This window comes from Salmo salar, chromosome ssa08 (genome assembly GCF_905237065.1).
Source record: "Salmo salar chromosome ssa08, Ssal_v3.1, whole genome shotgun sequence".
NCBI classification, from domain to species: Eukaryota; Metazoa; Chordata; class Actinopteri; order Salmoniformes; family Salmonidae; genus Salmo; species Salmo salar.
In genome coordinates, this window is record NC_059449.1 from 7992929 (window position 1) to 8014054 (window position 21126).

At 41.7% G+C, this 21126-nt stretch overlaps 2 protein-coding genes across 5 annotated transcripts in view; both read left to right on the forward strand.

Annotated features, from left to right (window-relative positions):
- Positions 1-283: 283 nt before the first annotated feature.
- Positions 284-9023, forward strand: LOC123744264 (zinc finger protein 589-like). The gene is made up of 3 exons (XM_045723179.1): positions 284-1243; positions 4877-5007; positions 5197-9023. The coding sequence occupies exons 1-3, from the start codon at positions 967-969 to the stop codon at positions 6436-6438; spliced, it is 1650 nt and encodes a 549-aa protein (XP_045579135.1). The 5' UTR covers positions 284-966; the 3' UTR covers positions 6439-9023.
- A 9849-nt stretch (positions 9024-18872) lies between these two features.
- LOC106606466 (zinc finger protein 205) overlaps positions 18873-21126 on the forward strand; it is a 322856-nt gene continuing 320602 nt past the window's right edge. For all 4 annotated transcript variants that reach the window (XM_045723118.1, XM_045723116.1, XM_045723117.1 and 1 more), the window contains exon 1: positions 18873-19298. In XM_045723118.1, the coding sequence (XP_045579074.1) occupies positions 19013-19298 (286 nt within the window). In that variant the 5' untranslated portion in view covers positions 18873-19012. The remainder of the gene's footprint in view (positions 19299-21126) is intronic.

Below are 21126 nucleotides of genomic sequence, written 5' to 3' on the forward strand. Positions count from 1 at the left end.
AGCACTGTAAATGCACGCAGGAAGTTCCACAGAATTCTCACAACATTCTAGTTTACGTCCCCACACTGACATTTGCTCAGTGCCACCCAAAAAATTAAGGGAACAGTGGTCCCAGCTCATGTTGGGGTTGGGGAAATGAAGCAGCACATAAAGTAACGAAGACAGCTCTGAAGAGGGAGGAGGTAAATGTGGTGGTCCCATTAGGAGGGATGGAATGTTGGAGCATCATAGCAGAGGGGTTGACCCAGGAGTGGCAACATGAGTGGGAGAGAAGAGGAATGCAGTTTTTCTCTATCCAGAATTCTGTGAGGAAGGTTAATGTGTATGTGGGGAGTGAAATGAGGGATACGGTTTTGTTGACAAGGCTGAGGTTGGGTCATTGTGGATTGGGAAGTGAGTTATTGTTAGTGAGGAAACACACAGATGGGAAGTGTGAGGAAGGTGTCGAGGTAGAGATTGAAGTATGTCATGTTATATTGCCGGTGGTATGCTGAGGATAGGACATTCTTCTGTGAGCTGACTAACCGCATTTTTGCTTGTAACAATTTCGAGCTCAAATGATAAGCAAAGCTAAATACCAAGGAAGCTGTTGTCGTTTCTCTATTCCACCGGCCTGCACCTACTGGTGTGAGGATATTATTCATTCGCATTCTGACCTGAGAAAGACAGCAATTCACAGTACACCGTCTAGTCTGCCGGAAACGCACAAGACGACGAAGAAGACAGCGGATAGTCTGCTGCTGGAAACGCACAGGAAGAAAAATAAGTAAACGGAAGTGAAGTGACCAAGAACAATTTCCACGTTAGCGTTATTGTTGTTGTTATTTAGACGTTTATTAAAACCCTGGAATTTAAAATGACTAATTTAACTGCACATCATCACATACTTACGGCATGTAATGTCTAATTCGGGTTAAGGACTTGGTTGATAGATGTTATCTAGGTAGTGCTAGCTAACTGCTAACAATGGCTAACTGTATGGTTTTTCACACTCAAATAGCCTCCATCATGGAAGTGCTAGCAAATGCTGCGGTGGCAGAGATCTGTAAACTCGTAGACGACGACTATGCAGTGCTTCGTTTGGAAATAACTCAAAGCCATAAAGAAAACAGGACATTGCGGAGGAAACTACTGGAACTGAAGGTGGCACGGGAGCGCGCAGAGAGAACAACACGAGAGCGCGTCCTCGCCAGTCGTCCCAGTAGTGTCAAGATCCTCGACCGATACAGAGGAATGGCAAGAGGTACATTTTGCGGAAGGCCGAGGCTGCGCGGCCTGTCGCCCTGTTCAACGCTGCATGTGTTCAGATGTGTTACCCAGAATTGGGTCTTGGTCAGTTTTTGGAAAATATGCATTAATTCGCCTGATTGGCTTAGACACTATCACATTCGAATCAGATTCTTGATTTACTGCATTTCTTATTATTTACTGAATGAAAACAATGTGATGCATGGAATTTAAGATTGATTTATAAATAAACTCAGCAAAAAAAGAAACGTCCCTCTTTCAGGACCCTGTATTTCAAAGATAATTTGTATCAATCTAAATAACTTCACAGACTTTCATTGTAAAGGGTTTAAACACTGTTTCACATGCTTTTTTAAATGAACCATAAACAATTAATGAACATGCACCTGTGGAACGGTCATTAAGACACTAACAGCTTACAGACGGTAGGCAATTAAGGTCACAGTTCTGAAAACTTAGGACACTAAAGAGGCCTTTGTACTGACTCTGAAAAACACCAAAAGAAAGATGCCCAGGGTCCCAGCTCATCTGTGTGAACATGCCTTAGGCATGCTGCAAGGAGGCATGAGGACTACAGATGTGGCCAGGGCAATAAATTGCAATAAATAACTGTGAGATGCCTAAGACAGCGCAACAGGGAGACAGGATGGACAGCTGATCATCCTCGTAGTGGCAGACCACGTGCAACAACACCCGCACGGGATTGGTACATCCGAACATCACACCTGCGGGACAGGTACAGGATGGCAACAACAACTGCCCGAGTTACACCAGGAACGCACAATCCCTCCATCAGTGCTCAGACTGTGCGCAATAGGCTGAGAGAGGCTGGACTGAAAGCTTGTAGGCCTGTTGTAAGACAGGTCCTCACCAGACATCACCAGCAACAACGTTCCCTATGGGTACAAACCCACCGTCGCTGGACCAGACAGGACTGGCAAAAAGTGCTCTTCACTGACGAGTCACGGTTCCGTCTCACCAGGGGCGATGGTCGGATTCGCGTTTATTGTTGAAGGAATGAGTGTTACACCGAGGCCTGTACTCTGAAGCGGGATCGATTTGGAGGTGGAGGGTTCGTCATGGTCTGGGGCGGTGTGTCACAGCATCATCGGACTGAGCTTGTTGTCATTGCAGGCAATCTCAACACTGTGTGTTACAGGGAAGACATCCTCCTCCCTCATGTGGTACCCTTCCTGCAGGCTCATTCTGACATGACCCTCCAGCATAACAATGCCACCAGCCAGACTGCTCGTTCTGTGCGTGATTTCTTGCAAGACAGGAATTAGAGGTCGACCGATTATGATTTTTCAACACCGATACCGATTATTGGACGACCAAAAACCCGATACCGATTTTTTTTTTTTTATATATATATATTATTTATTTATTTATAATAATGACAATTACAACAATACTGAATGAACACTTAACTTAATATATAATACATCAATAAAATCAATTTAGCCTCAAATAAATAATGAAACATGTTCAATTTGGTTTAAATAATGCAAAAACAAAGTGTTGGAGAAGAAAGTAAAAGTGCAATATGTGCCATGTAAAAAAGCTAACGTTTAAGTTCCTTGCTCAGAACATATGAAAGCTGGTGGTTCCTTTTGACATGAGTCTACAATATTCCCAGGTAAGAAGTTTTAGGTTGTAGTTATTATAGGAATTATAGGACTATTTCTCTCTATATGATTTGTATTTCATATACCTTTGACTATTGGATGTTCTTATAGGCACTTTAGTATTGCCAGTGTAACAGTATAGCTTCCATCCCTCTCCTCGCTCCTACCTGGGCTTGAACCAGGAACACATCGACAACAGCCACCCTCGAAGCAGCGTTACCCATGTAGCGCAAGGGGAACAACCACTCCAAGTCTCAGAGCGAGTGACGTTTGAAACGATATTAGCACGCACCCGCTAACTAGCGAGCCAATTCACATCGGTTACACCAGCCTCATCTTGGGAGTTGATAGGCTTGAAGTCATAAACAACGCAAGGCATTGCGAAGGGCTGCTGGCAAAACGCACGAAAATGCTGTTTTGAATTAATGCTTACGAGCCTGCTGCTGCCTACCACCGCTCAGTCAGACTGCTCTATCAAATCATAGACTTAATTATAACATAATAACACACAGAAATACGAGCCTTAGGTCATTAATATGGTCGAATCCGGAAAATATCATCTCGAAAACATTTTTTTTTTCCTGTCAGTGAAATACGGAACCGTTCCGTATTTTATCTAACGGGTGGCATCCCTAAGTCTAAATATTCCTGTTACATTGCACAACCTTCAATGTTATGTCATAATTACGTAAAATTCTGGCAAATTAGTTCACAACGAGCCAGGCAGCCCAAACTGTTGCATATACCCTGACTCTGCGTGCAATGAACACTAGAGATGTGACACAATTTCATGTTAGCAGGCAATATTAAATAAAAATGCAGGTTTAAAAATATATACTTGTGTATTGATTTTAAAGAAAGGCATTGATGTTTATGGTTAGGTACATTGGTGCAACGACAGTGCTTTTTTCGCAAATGCGCTTGTTAAATCAACACCTGTTTGTCGAAGTAGGCTATGATTCAATTATAAATTAACAGGCACCACATCGATTATATGCAACGCAGGACACGTTAGATAAACTAGTAATATCATCAACCATGTGTAGTTAACTAGTGATTATGTTAAGATTTATTGTTTTTTTATAAGATAAGTTTAATGCTAGCTAGCAACTTACCTTGGCTTCTTGCTGCCCTCGCGTAACAGGTAGTCAGCCTACCATGCAGGCTCCTCGTGGAGTGCAATGTAAGGCAGGTGGTTAGAGCATTGGACTAGTAACCGGAAGGTTGCAAAAACGAATCCCCGAATCCCCCCTGAACAAGGCAGTTAACCCCCGTTCCAAGGCTGTCATTGAAAATAAGAATGTGTTCTTAATCTGACTTGCCTAGTTAAATAAAGGTGTAAAAAAAATCTAAAAATTAGCGGCAAATCGGTGGCCAAAAATAATCGGCGACCAAAATCGGCGGCCAAAATTAATCGGCCATTCCGATTAATCGGTTGACCTCTAACAGGAATGTCAGTGTTCTGCCATGGCCAGCGAAGAGCCCGGATCTCACGTCTGGGACCTGTTGGATCGGAGGGTGAGGGCTAGGGCCATTCCCCCCAGAAATGTCCGGGAACTTGCAGGTGCCTTGGTGGAAGAGTGGGGTAACATCTCACAGCAAGAACTGGCAAATCTGGTGCAGTCTATGAGGAGAAGATGCACTGCAGTACTTAATGCAGCTAGTGGCCACACAAGATACTGACTGTTACTTTTGATTTTGACTTCCCCCCCCTTTTGTTCAGGGACACATTATTCCAGGTCTGTGGAACTTGTTCAGTTTGTCTCTGTTGTTGAATCTTGTTATGTTCATACAAATATTTACACATGTTAAGTTTTCTGAAAGTAAACGCAGTTGACAGTGTGAGGACATCTCTTATTTTGCTGAGTTTAGTATATCAAGAAGTTATGAGAACTTTTCCTTGACATCTTTGTCATTTCTGTGTCAATAGTGTACAATATTCCATTGAGTATTGACAGTACCTAACCTAACCACCTATTTTCCGCCAATCACTCTCTCAGGTGAAGGACATCTCACTGGAGGCTACAGGAGCTCTGTGAAGCCAGCGGGACACAATAAATGGAGAGATGACCAACCAATCACTGTTGATGAGGGGAGTGGAACCTCAACCCAGCACATTATCATGATAGAGGTCAGTGTAATAGTGTTATGTTAAAATGTGTTACTTTGTAAATCAAATGTGGCCTGTTTATTTCAGAAAGGCACCCCTCAGCTATTCACTGTCTTAGATGTACATCCTCATTTATCTGCCATAAGGAAGTTTGTTAGACTTCCCTACGACATCAACTCATGTACCGGTAATAACCTCCTTTTGTGTCAGTCTGGAGAGGTTGCAGGTCTTGGGGTCAAGCACGAGAGGTCTGAAGGAGAGGAGGACCCACGGCACAGCAGAGACATCCAGACCGGAGAGACTGGACCACCCCTTGTAGCCACGGAGGACCCCACCACCACCCCAGCGCAGCCCAGGATTAGAAGCAGCATCACGGAGGTCAGTGGAAGGCCAGACGCCGTCCTCAAGTCAGAGACAGACACCAAGACTTTAACTGTAACACAAAGGCATTTACACCCAGAGAGACTGGGGCTGGGGAGGCTGGGCTGTCCTCCTGCTCCCAGCTCAGAGTATTTACTTTACGATAACCCGAGCCCGATTCATTCCCATCGAGACTCAGGTGACGAGACTGGCAATGAACCGTCTTGTTCTTACACTACAGAGATGGACCCTGGCAACATGCCCTTGGGTTTAGAGACACAAACTGGTCCATCTAGAGGGGACTGGAACCGGTACAGTAGTAGTGTATACTCTGAAGGGTGCCTAGATAAGAAAGGGGAGGGTCTGATCGTAGATGATGTGAAAGTGGAGGGCGAGGTTCCTCCCACATGGAATGCACATAGTCACCTAGGAGACGGACTATCACAGGGCAGAGATTTCTTAGACAGCAGGGAAAGCTTAAAGACAAATCTAAATGTCGTGACCCACTCCCCTTTACAGGCGTTCAGTGATCGCGACCCAGTGTCCACGTCGATGGGGCCTTCTGATTCACACGGCCACGTCCTTTTCAATCAGGTATTGAACTCAAACGACCGGGCTAGAGCCCAGGCTCAGGGAGGGGGAGCCACATCAGGCAATAGTAAAGAGAAAAGGTTCCTCTGCATGTTCTGTAACAAAGGCTTTAGTTGCTCCCAGAAGGTGGAGATCCACCAGAGGGTCCACACAGGGGAGAAACCCTTCAGCTGTACCCAGTGTCACATGCGCTTTGCAGAGGCTGGCAACCTGAAGAGGCACCAGCGGGTCCACACAGGGGTGAAACCCTTTAGCTGTACCCAGTGTCACATGCCCTTCGCCCAGGCTGGCAGCCTGAAGCGGCACCAGAGGGTCCACACAGGGGAGAAACCCTTTAGCTGCCCTCAGTGTGAGAAGAGGTTCTCACGCCAGCACCAGCTTAAGATCCACCTGAAGGTCCACACAGGAGAGAGGCCATTTACCTGTACGCACTGCGGGAAGAGGTTCTCAGAGAAGAGCTGCCTCAGGATACACCAGCAGAAAAACCATTCCACTGTATAATATAGGATGTAATCATTCCACCCAATATCTGACGTTTAGATCAAACACTGATTTTAAAGACAAACTGGAATTTTCATTGTTGTCAACAAAAAAGACCCACAGCGGCATTAGGAATCACGAGAGGAACAGATTTCAGTGTTTAATATTCCTGGGTAGAATATTGCATCCAGACATTGTGTAAAATACAGTGTAAGGCATATATATATATATATGCCTTCAGAAAGTATTCACACCCCTTGACTTTTTCCACATTTTTTGTTACAAAGTGGGATATAAAATGGATTTAATTGTGCTTTTTTGTCAATGATCTACACAAAATGGAATTTCTTACATTTGTTTAAAAAAAGAAAAATAACACTCTCTTTATTAGAATAGTATTCAACCCTCCGAGTCAATACATGTTAGAATCACCTTTGGCAGCGATTATAGCTGTAAGCGCTTTCCACACCTGGATTGTGCATTTGCCCATTTATTCTTCTCAAAATTCTTCTAGCTCTGTCAAATTGGTTGTTGATCATTGCTAGACAACAATTTCAGGTCCTTAGCTCCATTCTGTTATTTTTGTTTTATCCTGATAAACTCCCCAGTCCTTAACGATTACAAGCAGACATAAGCCGAGGAAGAGTAGTGTGAATATTGTATATTTTTTTTAATAATTTGATTGTTTCTTTTTGCATTTTTCTATTTTAGTTTTGGCTGCTCTAGGGTTAGATCCCTATATCCTGTGGTCTTGACTCTTAGATTTGCAGGATCGTTATGAAGTATTTTGGCTTGATAGCTAGCTGGCTGTTTTGAGTCAAATTATGTGGCTTTTTGTTTTATCTGTTTGGAAATTTTACAACAAGGACTGCGTGCTGTGTCCAGAGGTAACAGAGGAAGTTCAGGGAAAGCTCCTAACCAAGGGGTTGAACACTTAGTGTCAAGAAAAAGTTTGTGAACCCTTTGGAAATACATGGATTCCTGCATAAATTGGTCATAAAATTTGATCTGATCTTCATCTAGGTCACAACAATAGACAAACTGTCTGCTTAAATTAATAACACACAAACAATGATACGTTTTCATGTCTTTGAGCACAGTGTAAACATTCACAGTGCAGGGTGGGAAAAGTATGTGAGCCCTTGGATTTAATAACTGGTTGACCCTCCTTTGGCAGCAATAACCTCAACCAAACGTTTTCTGTAGTTGTGGATCAGACCTGCACAACGGTCAGGAGGAGTTTTGGACTATTCCTCTTTACAAAACTGTTTCAGTTCAGCAATATTCTTGGGATGTCTGGTGTGAACCGCTTGTTTTTTTTGGATAGAAGGGACTTCTTCCGGGGTGTCCTCCCATGAACACCATTCTTGTTTAGTATTTGACGTATCGTAGACTCTTCAACAGAGATGTTAGCATGTTGGCAAGTCTTTAGCTGACACTATAATTCTTCTTAACCTCAGAGCATTCTGCGCTGTGCTCTTGCAGTCATCTTTGCAGGACGGTCACTCCTAGGGAGAGTAGCAACAGTGCTGAACTTTCTCAATTTATAGACAATTTGTCTTACCATGGACTGATGAACATCAAGGCTTTTAGAGATACTTTTGTAATCCTTTCCAGCTTTATGCAAGTCAACATTTCTTAATCTTAAGTCTTCTGAGATCTCTTTTGTTCGAGGCATGGTTCACATCAGGCAATGCTTCTTGTGAATAGCAAACTCAAATTTTGTGAGTTTTTTTTTTATAGGGCAGGGCAGCTCTAACCAACATCTCCAATCACGTCTCATTGATTTAACTCCAGGTTAGCGGACTCCTGACTCCAATTAGCTTTTGGAGAATTCATTAGCCTAGGGGTTCACATACTTTTTCCAACCTACACTGAACGTTTAAATGTTGTATTCAATATAGACACAAAAAACACAATAATTTGTGTCATTAGTTTAAGTACACTCTTTATTGTTGTGACTTAGATGAAGATCAGAGAATTTGATGACCAATTTATTCAGAAATCCAGGTAATTCCAAAGGATTCACATACTTTTTCTTGCTACTAGCAGAGAAAGTTCAGGGAATGCATCTAACCGCTGCCAAGATGTGGCTTTTCGTGCACTTTTCAGCAGCGGTGGCATCACCCAGGTGGGTGCTACATTCCTGGCAATGGAGGACCAGTACCAGAGAAGCGGCTCCAACGGAGTGACTGACCATTCAGAGAACCGGGCCTGTTTTTTTTTCAGACTGTCTTTGTTTCACCTTGGCTGTCCCCTCGATGCCCCCTCTACTGAACCTCCACTGCCTTTCCACTGACCCTAAAGCCCAAACTGCCTGAAGCTTTCAATCTCGATAATTTACATGTGTTTGTTTTACCATTTATATACTTTGAGGCTTTGAAAAGCACTATACTAGTTCAAAAATGTATATATTATATCTGTAAGCCAAGTATTCCTAGTAGGTTAGGTCTACATGTTAATGTTTGTAAATTGTTTTAACCATTTATTTAAGAGGACCACAGTGGAAATACATTTTCAAACTTGTCATCCTCGATTACTTTAAAATGCGTTATCCAGATGCTTGTTTGAATGGATTTAAATGATCAAATAAATCTATAACATGATGCAGCCACCACTATGCTTGAAAAGATGGAGAGTGGTACTCACTAATGTGTTGTATTGGATTTGCCCCAAACATAACACTGTATTCAGGAAAAAATTAATTAGCTTTTCCACATTTTTTGCAGTATTACTTTAGTGCCTTGTTGCAAACAGGATGCATGTTTTTTGTTCTATACAGGCTTCCTTCTTTTCACTGTGCCAATTAGGTTAGTATTGTGGTAATTACAATGTTGTTGATCCATCCTCCGTTTTACTATCACAGCCATTAAACTCCAACTCTTTTAAAGTCACCGTTGGCCTCGTGAAATCCCCGAGCGGCTTCCTTCCTCTCCGGCAACTGAGTTAGGAAAGATGCCTGTATCTTTGTAGTGACTGGACGTATTGATACACCATCCAATGTATATACTGTATTTTATACCATCCATTGCATCTTGCCTATGCTGCTCGGTCATCGCTCATTCATATATTTATATTCCATCCATTAGATGTGTGTATTAGATAGTTGTGGAATTGTTAGGTATTACTGCACTGTCGGAACTAGAAGCGCAAGCATTTTGCTACACTCGCAATAACATCTGCTAACCATGTGTATGTGACCAATAAAATTTGATTTGAAGTGTAATGAATAACTTCACCATGCCCAAAGGGATATTCAATGTTTGCTTTTTGAAATTATTCTAATTTAATTTTACATCTACCAATCAGTGTCCTTCTTCACGAGGCATTGGAAAACCTCCCTGGTCTTTATGGTTGAATATGTGTTTGAAATTCACTGCTCAACTGAGACATATTACAGATAATTGTATGTGGGGTACAGAGATGAAGTAGTCATTCAAAAACCATGTTAAACACTTATTGCACACAGAGTGAGTCCATGCAACTTATTAAGCACATTTTTACTCCTGAACTTATTTAGGCTTGCCATAACAAAGGGGTTGAATACTTATTGACTCAGGACATTTCACCTATTCAGATACTAATGAATTTGTTAGTGTGTAGGCCAGTGACAAAATTATAATCTAAATTTAGTCTATTTTAAATTCAGGCTGTAACACAACAAAATGTGGAAAAAGTCAAGAGGTGCGAGTACTTTCAGAAGGTACTGTAAGCCTAAAAAAAGTTTACATTTATCTATATCTAAAGCAATGTCATCTAATTAAGCAAGAAAAAACAAAGAATGAATAGTAGACTCAGTGATATGTTTGAAATTTAAGTTTATTTCTTGTTGAAATCGTTTGAATTCTCTTATTTTCTAAGATCAACCGCAATGACAGTAGTTGTCATTCATTCACAATAGTTGTATCCAATACAGAAATAAAAATATATAATGAACTGGGGTACCCAATAAAAATAACATTTGAGAGCACTCAATTATCTCGGGTCCTACAGAGATGAGGCGATGATGATTGTGGCGGCTGCAGGTCAGGGGTATTCAAACCTTACCCCACGAGGTCTGGAGTCTGCTGGTTTTGTTGTACCTGATAATTAACTGCACCCACCTGGTCCGCCAGGTCTAAATCAGTCTCTGATTAGAGGGGAACAATAAAAACAAACAAACAATTGGAACTGGCTTCGCGGTCCAAAAGCCAGTTAGCACAAAATAGATGTTCAGGCTCAGAGGTTGCCAACAAACTCCAAATCCATCAAATTATTGTAAAGAATTTTGTGAAAACGTTGTCTAAAATAGCATGTGCTACATATACAGTAAGTGTGATGCACGTGACATCGTGGGAACTTTGAGAAGAAAAAAACCCACTTTATATCGGAGTTGTCTCTTAAAATTCGAGACGGTCTATTCATGAGGCTAGCATAACATCTCACTCTCTATTGCATTGAATCCAGGCGGTTGACGAGAGATTCTAAACTTACCCTACGAGGTCTGGAGGGGTATCCCTATCTCTAGGCCTAAAAACCGCGTTCTCCTTATGTAGGCTACCATGACGGTCCCACGTGGGCGAAAACATTGCAGCCTAAATGTAATTATAGTCTGTTAATTACATGCTTCAAATGATGATGAAAAGCCAGGAATCTCACTAGCATTCATAACTGAATGTTTATGATGCAAATCAAATAGGCGACACGTTGTGCAACTCGACAGTTGTCCATTTTGAGCTCCTCTTATCCCAGCGACCGAGTATTTTACCCCTTGTGATATTAGGGCTATATACGTCTAGTAAAACATGTTGCAGCCAAGCGCCATGATATGTTTATGTTAACAATTGTACATGACTCATCAGAGGGAGAAAGCTTTGGAAGCCCATTCCCACCGCCCCCAAAAAATAACAAATTTATATTTTTTATTAAATCTACATTTCGAAATAGTATAGAATATATATATATACATACAGTTGAAGTCGGAAGTTTACATACACCTTAGCCAAGTACATTTAGACTCAGTTTTTCACAATTCCTGACAGTAAAAAATTCCCTGTTTTAGGTCAATTAGGATCACCACTTTATTTTAAGAATGTGAAATGTCAGAATAATAGTAGAGAGAATGATTTATTTCAGCTTTTATTTCTTTCATCACATTCCCAGTGGGTCAGAAGTTACATACACTCAATTAGTATTTGGTAGCATTGCCTTTAAATTCTTTAACTTGTGTCAAATGTTTCAGGTAGCCTTCCATAAGCTTCCACTTGTCTTGGTTGATTTCTTTTGGTTTTCCCATGATGTCAAGCAGAGGCACTGGGTTTGAAGGTCGGCCTTGAAATACATCCACAGGTACACCTCCAATTGACTCAAATTATGTCAATTAGCCTATCAGAAGCTTTTAAAGCCATGACATAATTTTCTGGAATTTTCCAAACTGTTTAAAGGCAAAGTCAACTTAGTGTATGTAAACTTCTGACCCACTGGAATTGTGATACTGTGAATTATAAGTGAAATAATCTGTCTGTAAACAATTGTTGGAAAAATTACTTGTGTCATGCACAAAGTAGATGTCCTAACCGACTTGCCAAAACTATAGTTTGTTAGGAAGAAATTTGTGGAGAGGTTGAAAAACGAGTTTTAATGACTCCAACCTAAGTATATGTAAACTTCCGACTTCAACTGTATACATGTATTTATATGTGTGTGTATATTTATATATGTTTCTTCATTTCTAGCATTGTGTGGTGATTTCCATCTATCCGTGTTGCAGAGATAAGCATAGCAGGGCCGCCGGCAAACGTGTGTTGAGCTGGCATATGCCCCAACTTTTGATTCGGTGTGATAAAAAAATATTGACACAAAGGCATTGAAAATAGGGACAAAGTACTGCTGTTTACACTGATTTGCTTCATGATTTGTCAACTTGTGTACAATTAATCTGTGTTTCAGTCTGATCAACTGTAGCCTACTGATAACAGCCACAGCTGCGGTATCCAAGAGAAGCCTATCGGCTCTGATCCCCTCCTGCCAGGGGAAACGAAGCGGTAAAGTTGTGTATTTATATCTTAAGTCATGTATTTATAGCCTAAAATAGGCATATGTATTTGTGTTAAGAGAAAATGTGAATGTGATCAAATTTGCTTTATATTCCAACTTCTGGTGGCTAGTCTCCCTAGACCTTATCAATCCAAAATTATTGACTGGAATTAAATCGATCAACACAATATTGATTACGTACAGTGTGAGTAACTTTTTAATTACAGATGCAAATGCCTACACAATGCAACCCTGCTTAAAGCAAACTCAGCCCTGTTCGTTCTATTGTCCAATCGCAGATGTCTATTTTTTTAACCATATGAGCTGGTCCCATCATTGTCCATATAAAACCGTTTTACAGCTGATTTATTACTACCCTCCAACTAGGGTCTAAAGTTTTACCTGGTTAGGTTAACCCAGTGGTTCTCAAACCTCTCCTCGGGAACTTCCAGATGTTTCACAATGTTGTTTTAGCCCTGAACTAGTTCAACTCATTCACCTAGTCAAGGGCTTGATGATTAGTTTACAAGTTAAATTAGATGCGCTAACTCTGGGATAGATCAAATACATGAACCGGCTGGGGGTCTACGAGGACAGGTTTGAGAACCTCTGGTTTAGCCAACCAGATAAGGCAAAAATCTGGGCCCCCGGACTTAAACACCCAAAGGAATTTATAAAACAAATTCTGAGGGAACGGATTAAAAAAAAAGAGGGAACGATTTTGTCTGGCTGTATTTTTTTCTCCTACACCTAGGCCCCTAAGGGTCTCCATAGGCTTAGGCTGGAGCTTGACAGTCAGCCGTTCCGCTCTGTGGACAACGAATCCCATTGTTAGGGCGGGGATACAAGCATCTCGTCATTGTATCCAGTATCTCTGGTACCGTAATTCAAAGAACAGAGCGCACAACTTTTTATTTTGCAACACCATTTGCGCTATGACGCTAACCAATAACATACTTTCTCTACAGTGTAAACGGAAGGAAACAATGACGAAGAACAATGTCCACGTTGGCGTTATTATTGTTATTGACGTTTATTAACACCAAGTGAATTCTAAATATTAATAATTTAACTGCACAGCACCACATATTTACCCCACGTAGTCTTTAATTCTCGTTGGAGACAGGACTTGGTTGATAGACGTTATCTAGGTAACGCTAGCTAGCTAACCGACAATGGCGAATTCAGCCGTGGCAGAGATCAGTAAACTCGTAGACGACGACAATGCAGTGTTTCGTTTGGAAATAACTCAAATCCAGAAAGAAAACAGGGCATTACGATGAAAACTACAGCTACTAAAACTGATGGGGGCGCGCAGAGAGGACAGTGCGAGAGCGATACAGAGGAATGGCAAGAGGTACATTTTGCAGGAGGCCGAGGCTGCGGGGGCTCTCGTCCCGTTTCGCATGCGTTTAGAAGTGTTACCCAGAATTGAGTCTTGCTCAGTCTTTGATAGTATGCAATACTTCCCCTGATAACTTAGCTATCTTGCATTTGTTGTATTTTACATTTATTTTACCAGCCAGGCCAATTAAGGCCAAATTCTTGCACAAAGATACCACCATATTCTAACCAAATTCTTGATTTAATGAATTTCTTATTATCATACTTTTAAAATAATGTGATGCATGGAACATAATCAATATATAAATAGTATGTCAAGAAGTTATAAGAAGTGTTACCTTACATTCCTGCCAATTGTAGACTGTGTAAATAATGTATAATATAGCGTTGAGCATTCACATGGTCTAATCTAACCACCCCTTTCCCCCAATCACTCTCTTAGGTGAAGGACATGTCACTGGAGGCCACAGGAACATTAAAGCCAGCGGGACACAACGGGTGTAGAAATGACCAACCCATAGCTATAGATGAGGGGAGTGGAACCTCAACCCAGCATGTTATCGTGATAGAGGTTAGTGTCATAGTGTAACATAAAAATTACAGTACATCAAATGTGGCCTGTTCATTTCAGAAATGCTTTCTTCAGCTATTCACTGGCTTGCATCAATATGTATCTGCCGTACGGGAGTTTGAGACTCCCTAAGACATTGTTATCCAATTATACCGATTATAACCTCCTCTGTTCTTGTCAGTCTGTAGATGCAGAGGCTACAGGTCCTGGGGTCAAGCAGGAGAGGACTGAAGGAGAGGAGGACCCACAATACAGCAGAGACATCCAGACTGGAGCAGCGGCTGGAGTGGCGCCCCCTGTAGCCACAGAGGACCTGGCCACCCCGCCCCAGGCCAGGACCCGATTCAGCATCCCGGAAGTCAGTGGAATGCTGAATGTCGCCCTCACGTCAGAGACAGACGCTGAGACTTTAAATGTAACACACCGGCTCTTACACACAGGGGCTGGGTAGACTGGGCTGTCCTTCTGCTCCTGGCTCAGAGTATTTACCAGTATTTCATCAGAGCCAGAGGACGGTTCATTCCCTTGGAGATGGTGACGTGCTAGACACTGGGGTTGATGATCTCTCTTGTTCTTATGATACAGAGATGGACCATGGTAACATATCCTTGGGTTTAGAGACACAGACTTATCTGTCTAGAGAAGACTGGAACCGGTACAGTAGTAGTGTATACTCTGAAGGGTGTCTAGATGAGAAAGGGGAGGTTATAAATCATAGATGAGGTGACTGAAAGTGGAGGGCGATGCTCCCACACGGAATGCAGATAGTCACCTAGGAGATGGACACTCACAGAGCAGAGATTTCTTAGATTACAGGAGAAGCTTAGAGACAAATCTAAATATGTTTAAATGTAATGATTAAATAATTCTACCCTGAAACTGAACTATTAGTGATTATTAGTTATGTAGCATGTATAATGAATGATTAAAGTACTAAACGTAAGTCCCATAAGGTTTAGTAGAGACCTGTGATGAAGAGAAATGTATGTGTGTGCCTAAGAGAATACCGAGAACAATGAAAACTGTGTTTAGCTCGACCTGGCTAGAACTGAGAAACCTAATGATAGGACAGGGAGTACTCCTCAAGGTTCCTCTAATCTCGGGGGAATAGAACGGACAGAGGTGGGTAGTGATTAACAGTGTTGAGAACTCCGGGGAGGGATACAACTCACCTACTGTTTGTGTGTATGTATGTGTGTAGGATATCTACTGTTTGTGTGGAGGTATGTGCGTAAGTAGGGAGTGAGCATAAAATGAATGTCTTTGTATAATGGACTTAAGAACGTTCTCTGAATAAACTGTACGAACCTTTTGCAGATGCTGAGTCTTTGCCTAATTATTATTAACCCAGTGTCTAACAAACCTTGGGGATTAGTCAAAGCTTATTCATTGTTAGTTATTATCATTGGGATTGAAAATTCTCGTGACAGGTTGATGATCTCTCTTGTTCTTACTCTACAGAGATGGACCCTGGCAACATATCCTTGGGTTTAGAGACACAGACTGATCTGTCTAGAGGGGACTGGAACCGGTACAGTAGTAGTGTATACTCTGAAGGGTGTCTAGATGAGAAAGGGGAGGTTATAGTGGTAGATGAAGTGACTGTGAAAGTGGAGGGCGATGCTCCTCCCGCACGGAATGCAGATAGTCACCTAGGAGATGGACACTCACAGAGCAGAGATTTCTTAGATTACAGGGGAAGCTTAGAGACAAATCTAAATGTCACAACCAATTCTCCTTTACATGCGTTCAAGGATCGCGACCCAGTGTCCACGTCGATGGGGCCTTCTGATTCACACCATTTCGATCAGGTATTGAACTCAAACAGGACTAGAGCCCAGGCTCAGGGAGGGGGAGCCACATCAGGCAATAGTAAAGAGAAACGGTTCCTCTGCATGTTCTGTAACAAAGGCTTCAGCTGCCCCCAGAAGGTGGAGATCCACAAGAGGGTCCACACAGGGGAGAACCCCTTCAGTTGTACCCAGTGTGAGAAGAGGTTCTCCCGCCAGGACCAGCTGAAGATGCACCTGAAGGTCCACACGGGAGAGCGGACGTTCTCCTGTACACACTGCGGGAAGAGGTTTTCAGAGAGGAGCTACCTCAGAATACACCAGCAGAAAATGCACACGGCCCTTGTAGAGTATAGTGACATGTAATCAGGATGAAAGTAAGGTGGTCCTGGTGGCGTCCCGGCAAAATAAATAGTGGGGGTACGCTGTACCAGTAAAACATGAGCCTATCACAGTAATGAAAGCAAAATGTCAAGAAAACTGTAGGCTATTACACCATTATTTTTCATTAGGCTACCACATATCTGAGGCATGAACAATTTGCGAATGGACTTGAAAACGAGTGGTATAACATCTTCTCCAAAATGTGACATGGTTCGACGAGAACACTGACATTTTTCCAAGGCAGTGATGAATGGCTGACACAGAGACACGTGGACAGCAGTGGATGTATAAATTCCGGCCTAATGAGAAATCGTCAAAATGTCATTAGACTTTGGTGTTTTGTGTGACAGACGTCTCTTTCCATTTCCATGTTTGGAGGCTGGAAATACAGTGCATTCAGAAATGATTCATACCCCTTGACTTATTCCACATTTTGTCGTGTTACAGCCTGAATTCAAAATGTATTCAATATATTTTTTCTCTCTCACCCATCTAAACATGTTTTTAGAAATGTTAACTGTATTTCATTTAAGAAATTTGCTATCTAATTTACATATGTATTCACAATCCTGAGTCAATACATGTTTGAATCACCTTTGACAGTGTTTACAGCTGTGATGTCTTTCTGGCTAAGTCTCTTAAGAGCATTGCACACCTGGATTGTCCAATATTTGCACATTTTTTTTTTCAATTCTTCAAGCTCTGTCAAGTTGGTTGTTGATCATTGCTAGACAGCCATTTAAGTCTTGCCATTGATTTTCAAGCTGATTTAAGTCAAAACATTTAACGTCGTCTTGGTAGGCAACTCCAGTGTATATTTGGCCTTGTGTTTTAGGTTATTGTCCTGCTGAAAGGTGAATTAATTTCCCAGTGTCTGGTGGAAAGCATACTGAACCAGGTTTTCCTCTAGGGTTGTGCCTGTGCTTAACTTCATTCCGTTTCCTTTTTATCCGGAAAAACCCCACATTCCTTAACGATTACAAGCATACCCATAACATGATGCAGCCACCACTATGCTTGAAAATATGGAGAGTGGTACTCAGTAATGTGTTGAATTGGATTTTCCCCAAACATACACTTTTTGCCCTGAATACAGTGTTATTGCTCTGCCACATTTTTTACAGTATTACTTTAGTGCCTTGTTGCAAACGGGATGCATGTATTGGAATATTGTTATTCTGTAGAGGCTTCCTTATTCTAACTCTGTAAATTAGCTTAGTATTGTGGAGTAACTAATTTTCTTGAGCCATCCTCAGTTTTCTCCTCTCACAGCCATTAAACTCTGTAACTATTTTTAAGTCACTACTGACCTCATGGTGAAATCCCTGAGTGGTTTCCTTCCTCTCCGGCAACTGAGTTAGGAAGGACGCCTGTATCTTTGTTGGGACTGGATGTATTGATACACCATCCAAAGTGTAATAACTTCACCATGCTCAAAGAGATATGTCATGTCTACTTTAAAAAATATATATTGGAATACCTATAGGTGGCCTTCTGTGCGAGGCATTGGAAAACCTCCCTGGTCTTTGTGTTTGAAATTCACTGTTCGACTGATGGACCTTACAGATAATTGCATGTGTGGGGTACAGAGATCAAGTCATTAAAAAAATAATGTTAAACATTATTGCTGAACTTATTTAGACTTGCCATACCAAAGGGGTTGAATAGTTAATGACTAAAAACATTTCAGCTTTTCATTTTTAATTAATTAGCAAAAAATTCTAAAAATATAATTCCACTTTGACATTATGGGGTATTGTGTGTAGGCCAGTAACAAAGAAATTAATAAATGTATGTATTTTAAATTCAGGCTAACACAAAATGTGGAAAAGATCAAGGGGTGTGAATACTTTCTGAAGGCAATCCTGACCCTGGACCCTCGATAAGATAGACTGGGCTAACACAGCAAACCTTTTAGGCCAATAATATGCTGTTTTTAAATGTTTTTTTGTTTGCTTTATAATCGTGAGAGATATTAGTTAGCAGTCTTTTCTCAAAATGAACCTCATTGTGCTTCTACATCTGCATTGCTTGCTGTTTGGGGTTTTAGGCTGGGTTTCTGTATAGCACTTTGACATCTGCTTATGTAAAAAGGGCTTTATAAATGCATTTATAAATACCAGGCCTTTGACATGGTGCAGGAGCAGATAGGGTCAAAGTAGTGGAATGGGGTAGTTGGTTAATGAGTGTAGGTTTAGTTGGAAAGGTGTTTATTTTTTAAATATATATTTGTCTTCCAATTAAACATTTTTTTTTTAATTATCACAAAGTATAATGGATTTATATTATAGTCCAGTTGGGGGAGGTAATGCAACATATTGGATGCCAACCGCCGTTAAACTCCAAAGAAGAAGAGGTAAACGGAAGTAAACAGTGATCAAGAAAACGTCAACGTTTCAGCAAATGTTGTACTCATTTAATTGCACAGCATCACATACTTATCCCATGTAGTCTTTAATTCGAGACAGGACTTGACTGATAGCATCTAACAATGGCTAACGTGAACAGTATGGTTTTTCACACTCAAATAGCCTCCATCATGGAGGTGCTAGCGAATGCAGCCGTGGCAGAGATCTGTAAAGTCGTAGACGACGACTATGAAGTGTTTCGTTTGGAAATAACTCAAAGCCAGAAAGAAAACAGGGCATTGAGGAGGAAACTACAGCTAATGGAACTGAAAGTGTCACGGGAGCGCACAGAGAAGACAATGCGAGAGCGCGTCTTCGCCAGTCCCAGAAATGTCAAGATCCTCGACCGATACAGAGCAACGGCAAGAGGTACATTTTTCAGAATAGCCTTGGCAATATGTGGAAATTATGTTCACGCTTTCCTAAAAGCATGACACCTACAAAGGTGCACTCTATCTACTCCGATTTCAGCGCACTCTCGTCTGGGTGTGCCAGAGAGGGCAGAATAACTGATGCATTTTCGAACGCGCAACACCCGTTAAATATGACCGGTGTCAGTAAACATCGGCAAAAAAAGTGATTGTCTGTTGCCAGCAGTTTGTCACCAACGCTCCTGATAAAATGAAAACAGCCTAACCAACTCTGCTACGGCGAGTAAAATGGTCAGAGTGAGGTGTTCTCTCATGTGTCTGGAAGTAGTTAGCCAACTTTATCCTGTTAGCTTGGCTGCGGTTGTGAGGTCAGAACGCTCGGATGAACCCAGCTCCTCGGATCAGTGTGTGCTCCGAGAGCGAACGAAACGTTCTGAATTTACGAACACGCCCTTGGTACACAAGTAGAGTTTGGCCCTGAACACATATGCAGCCACCTTTAAAAAAAAACTCATCCTGGTGGCTTTTTTCCATTCCGCCATAACCAAATAATGTGTTTTGCATCATATCTCCATAATCTAACATATTACAGAAAAGGTGATGTATACCCACCCCTATGTTTTGATGGTCAATGACTACAAGGATGCCATGCACAACCTCAAACCTCATTTTGCTATTCCACCATAACCGGACAATGTATTTTCCGTAATATCTGCTGAACCAAACATAACACAGAAAATGTGATTTAAAAAATACATTTACACCTACACAGCCAAAAGTTTGTGGACACCTCTTCAAATTAGTTGATTTGCTATTTCAGCCATACCCATTGCTGACAGGTGTATACAATTGAGCACACAACCATGCAATCTCCATAGACAAATATTGGCAGTAGAATGGCCCGTACTGAAGAGCTTTGACTTTCAAGGTTGCACAATCATAGGATGCCACCTTTTCAACGAGTCAGTTCGTTCAATTTCTGCCCTTCTAGAGCTGCCCCGGTCAACTGTAAGTGCTGTTATTGTGAAGTGGAAACGTCTAGGAGAAGCAGCAGCTCAGCCACGAGGTAGTAGGCCACACAAGCTCACAGAACGGGACTGCTGAAGCGCATAGTGTAAAAATCATCTGTCCTCGGTTGCAACACTCACTACCGAGTTCAAAACTGCCTCTAGAAGCAACGTCAGCACAATAATTGTTCGTCGGGAACTTCATGAAATGGGTTCCCATGGCTAAGCAGCCGCACGCAAGCCTAAGATCACCATGCGCAATGCCAAGCATCGGCTGGAGTGGTGTAAAGCTCGCCACCATTGGACTCTGGAACAGTGGAAACGCGTTCCCTGAAGTGCCAGGAGAACGCTACCTGCCCCAAATCCATAGTGCCAACTGTAAAGTTTGGTGGAGGAGGAATAATGGTCTGGGGCTGTTTTTCATGGTTCGGGCTCAGCTCCTTAGTTCCAGTGAAGGGAAATCTTAACGCTACAGCATAGTGACATTCTAGACCAGGCCTGGGCAACTCCAGTCCTCGGGGGCCTGATTGGTGACCCTCTTCTCCCAGATGGAAGCTCTCTAGCAGTGTTTTCCATAAGCACATGGAGTAGCCAGCCAATGAAGTAAATAGCCCAAATTATCTTAAATTAAAGGTTACATTTAAAATAAAATGTATGATAGACACTTTTTCAAATTACTAAATGGGTCTCTAAAATAAACCGAACAGATGCTCAATTAAATTCAGGCTTGTCAGTAGCTTACCGAATCGCATCGGTACGAGATCCGTTCATATGCATCCCTAATTTGCATACTGGTAGGCATTTTGACGATTATTTGCA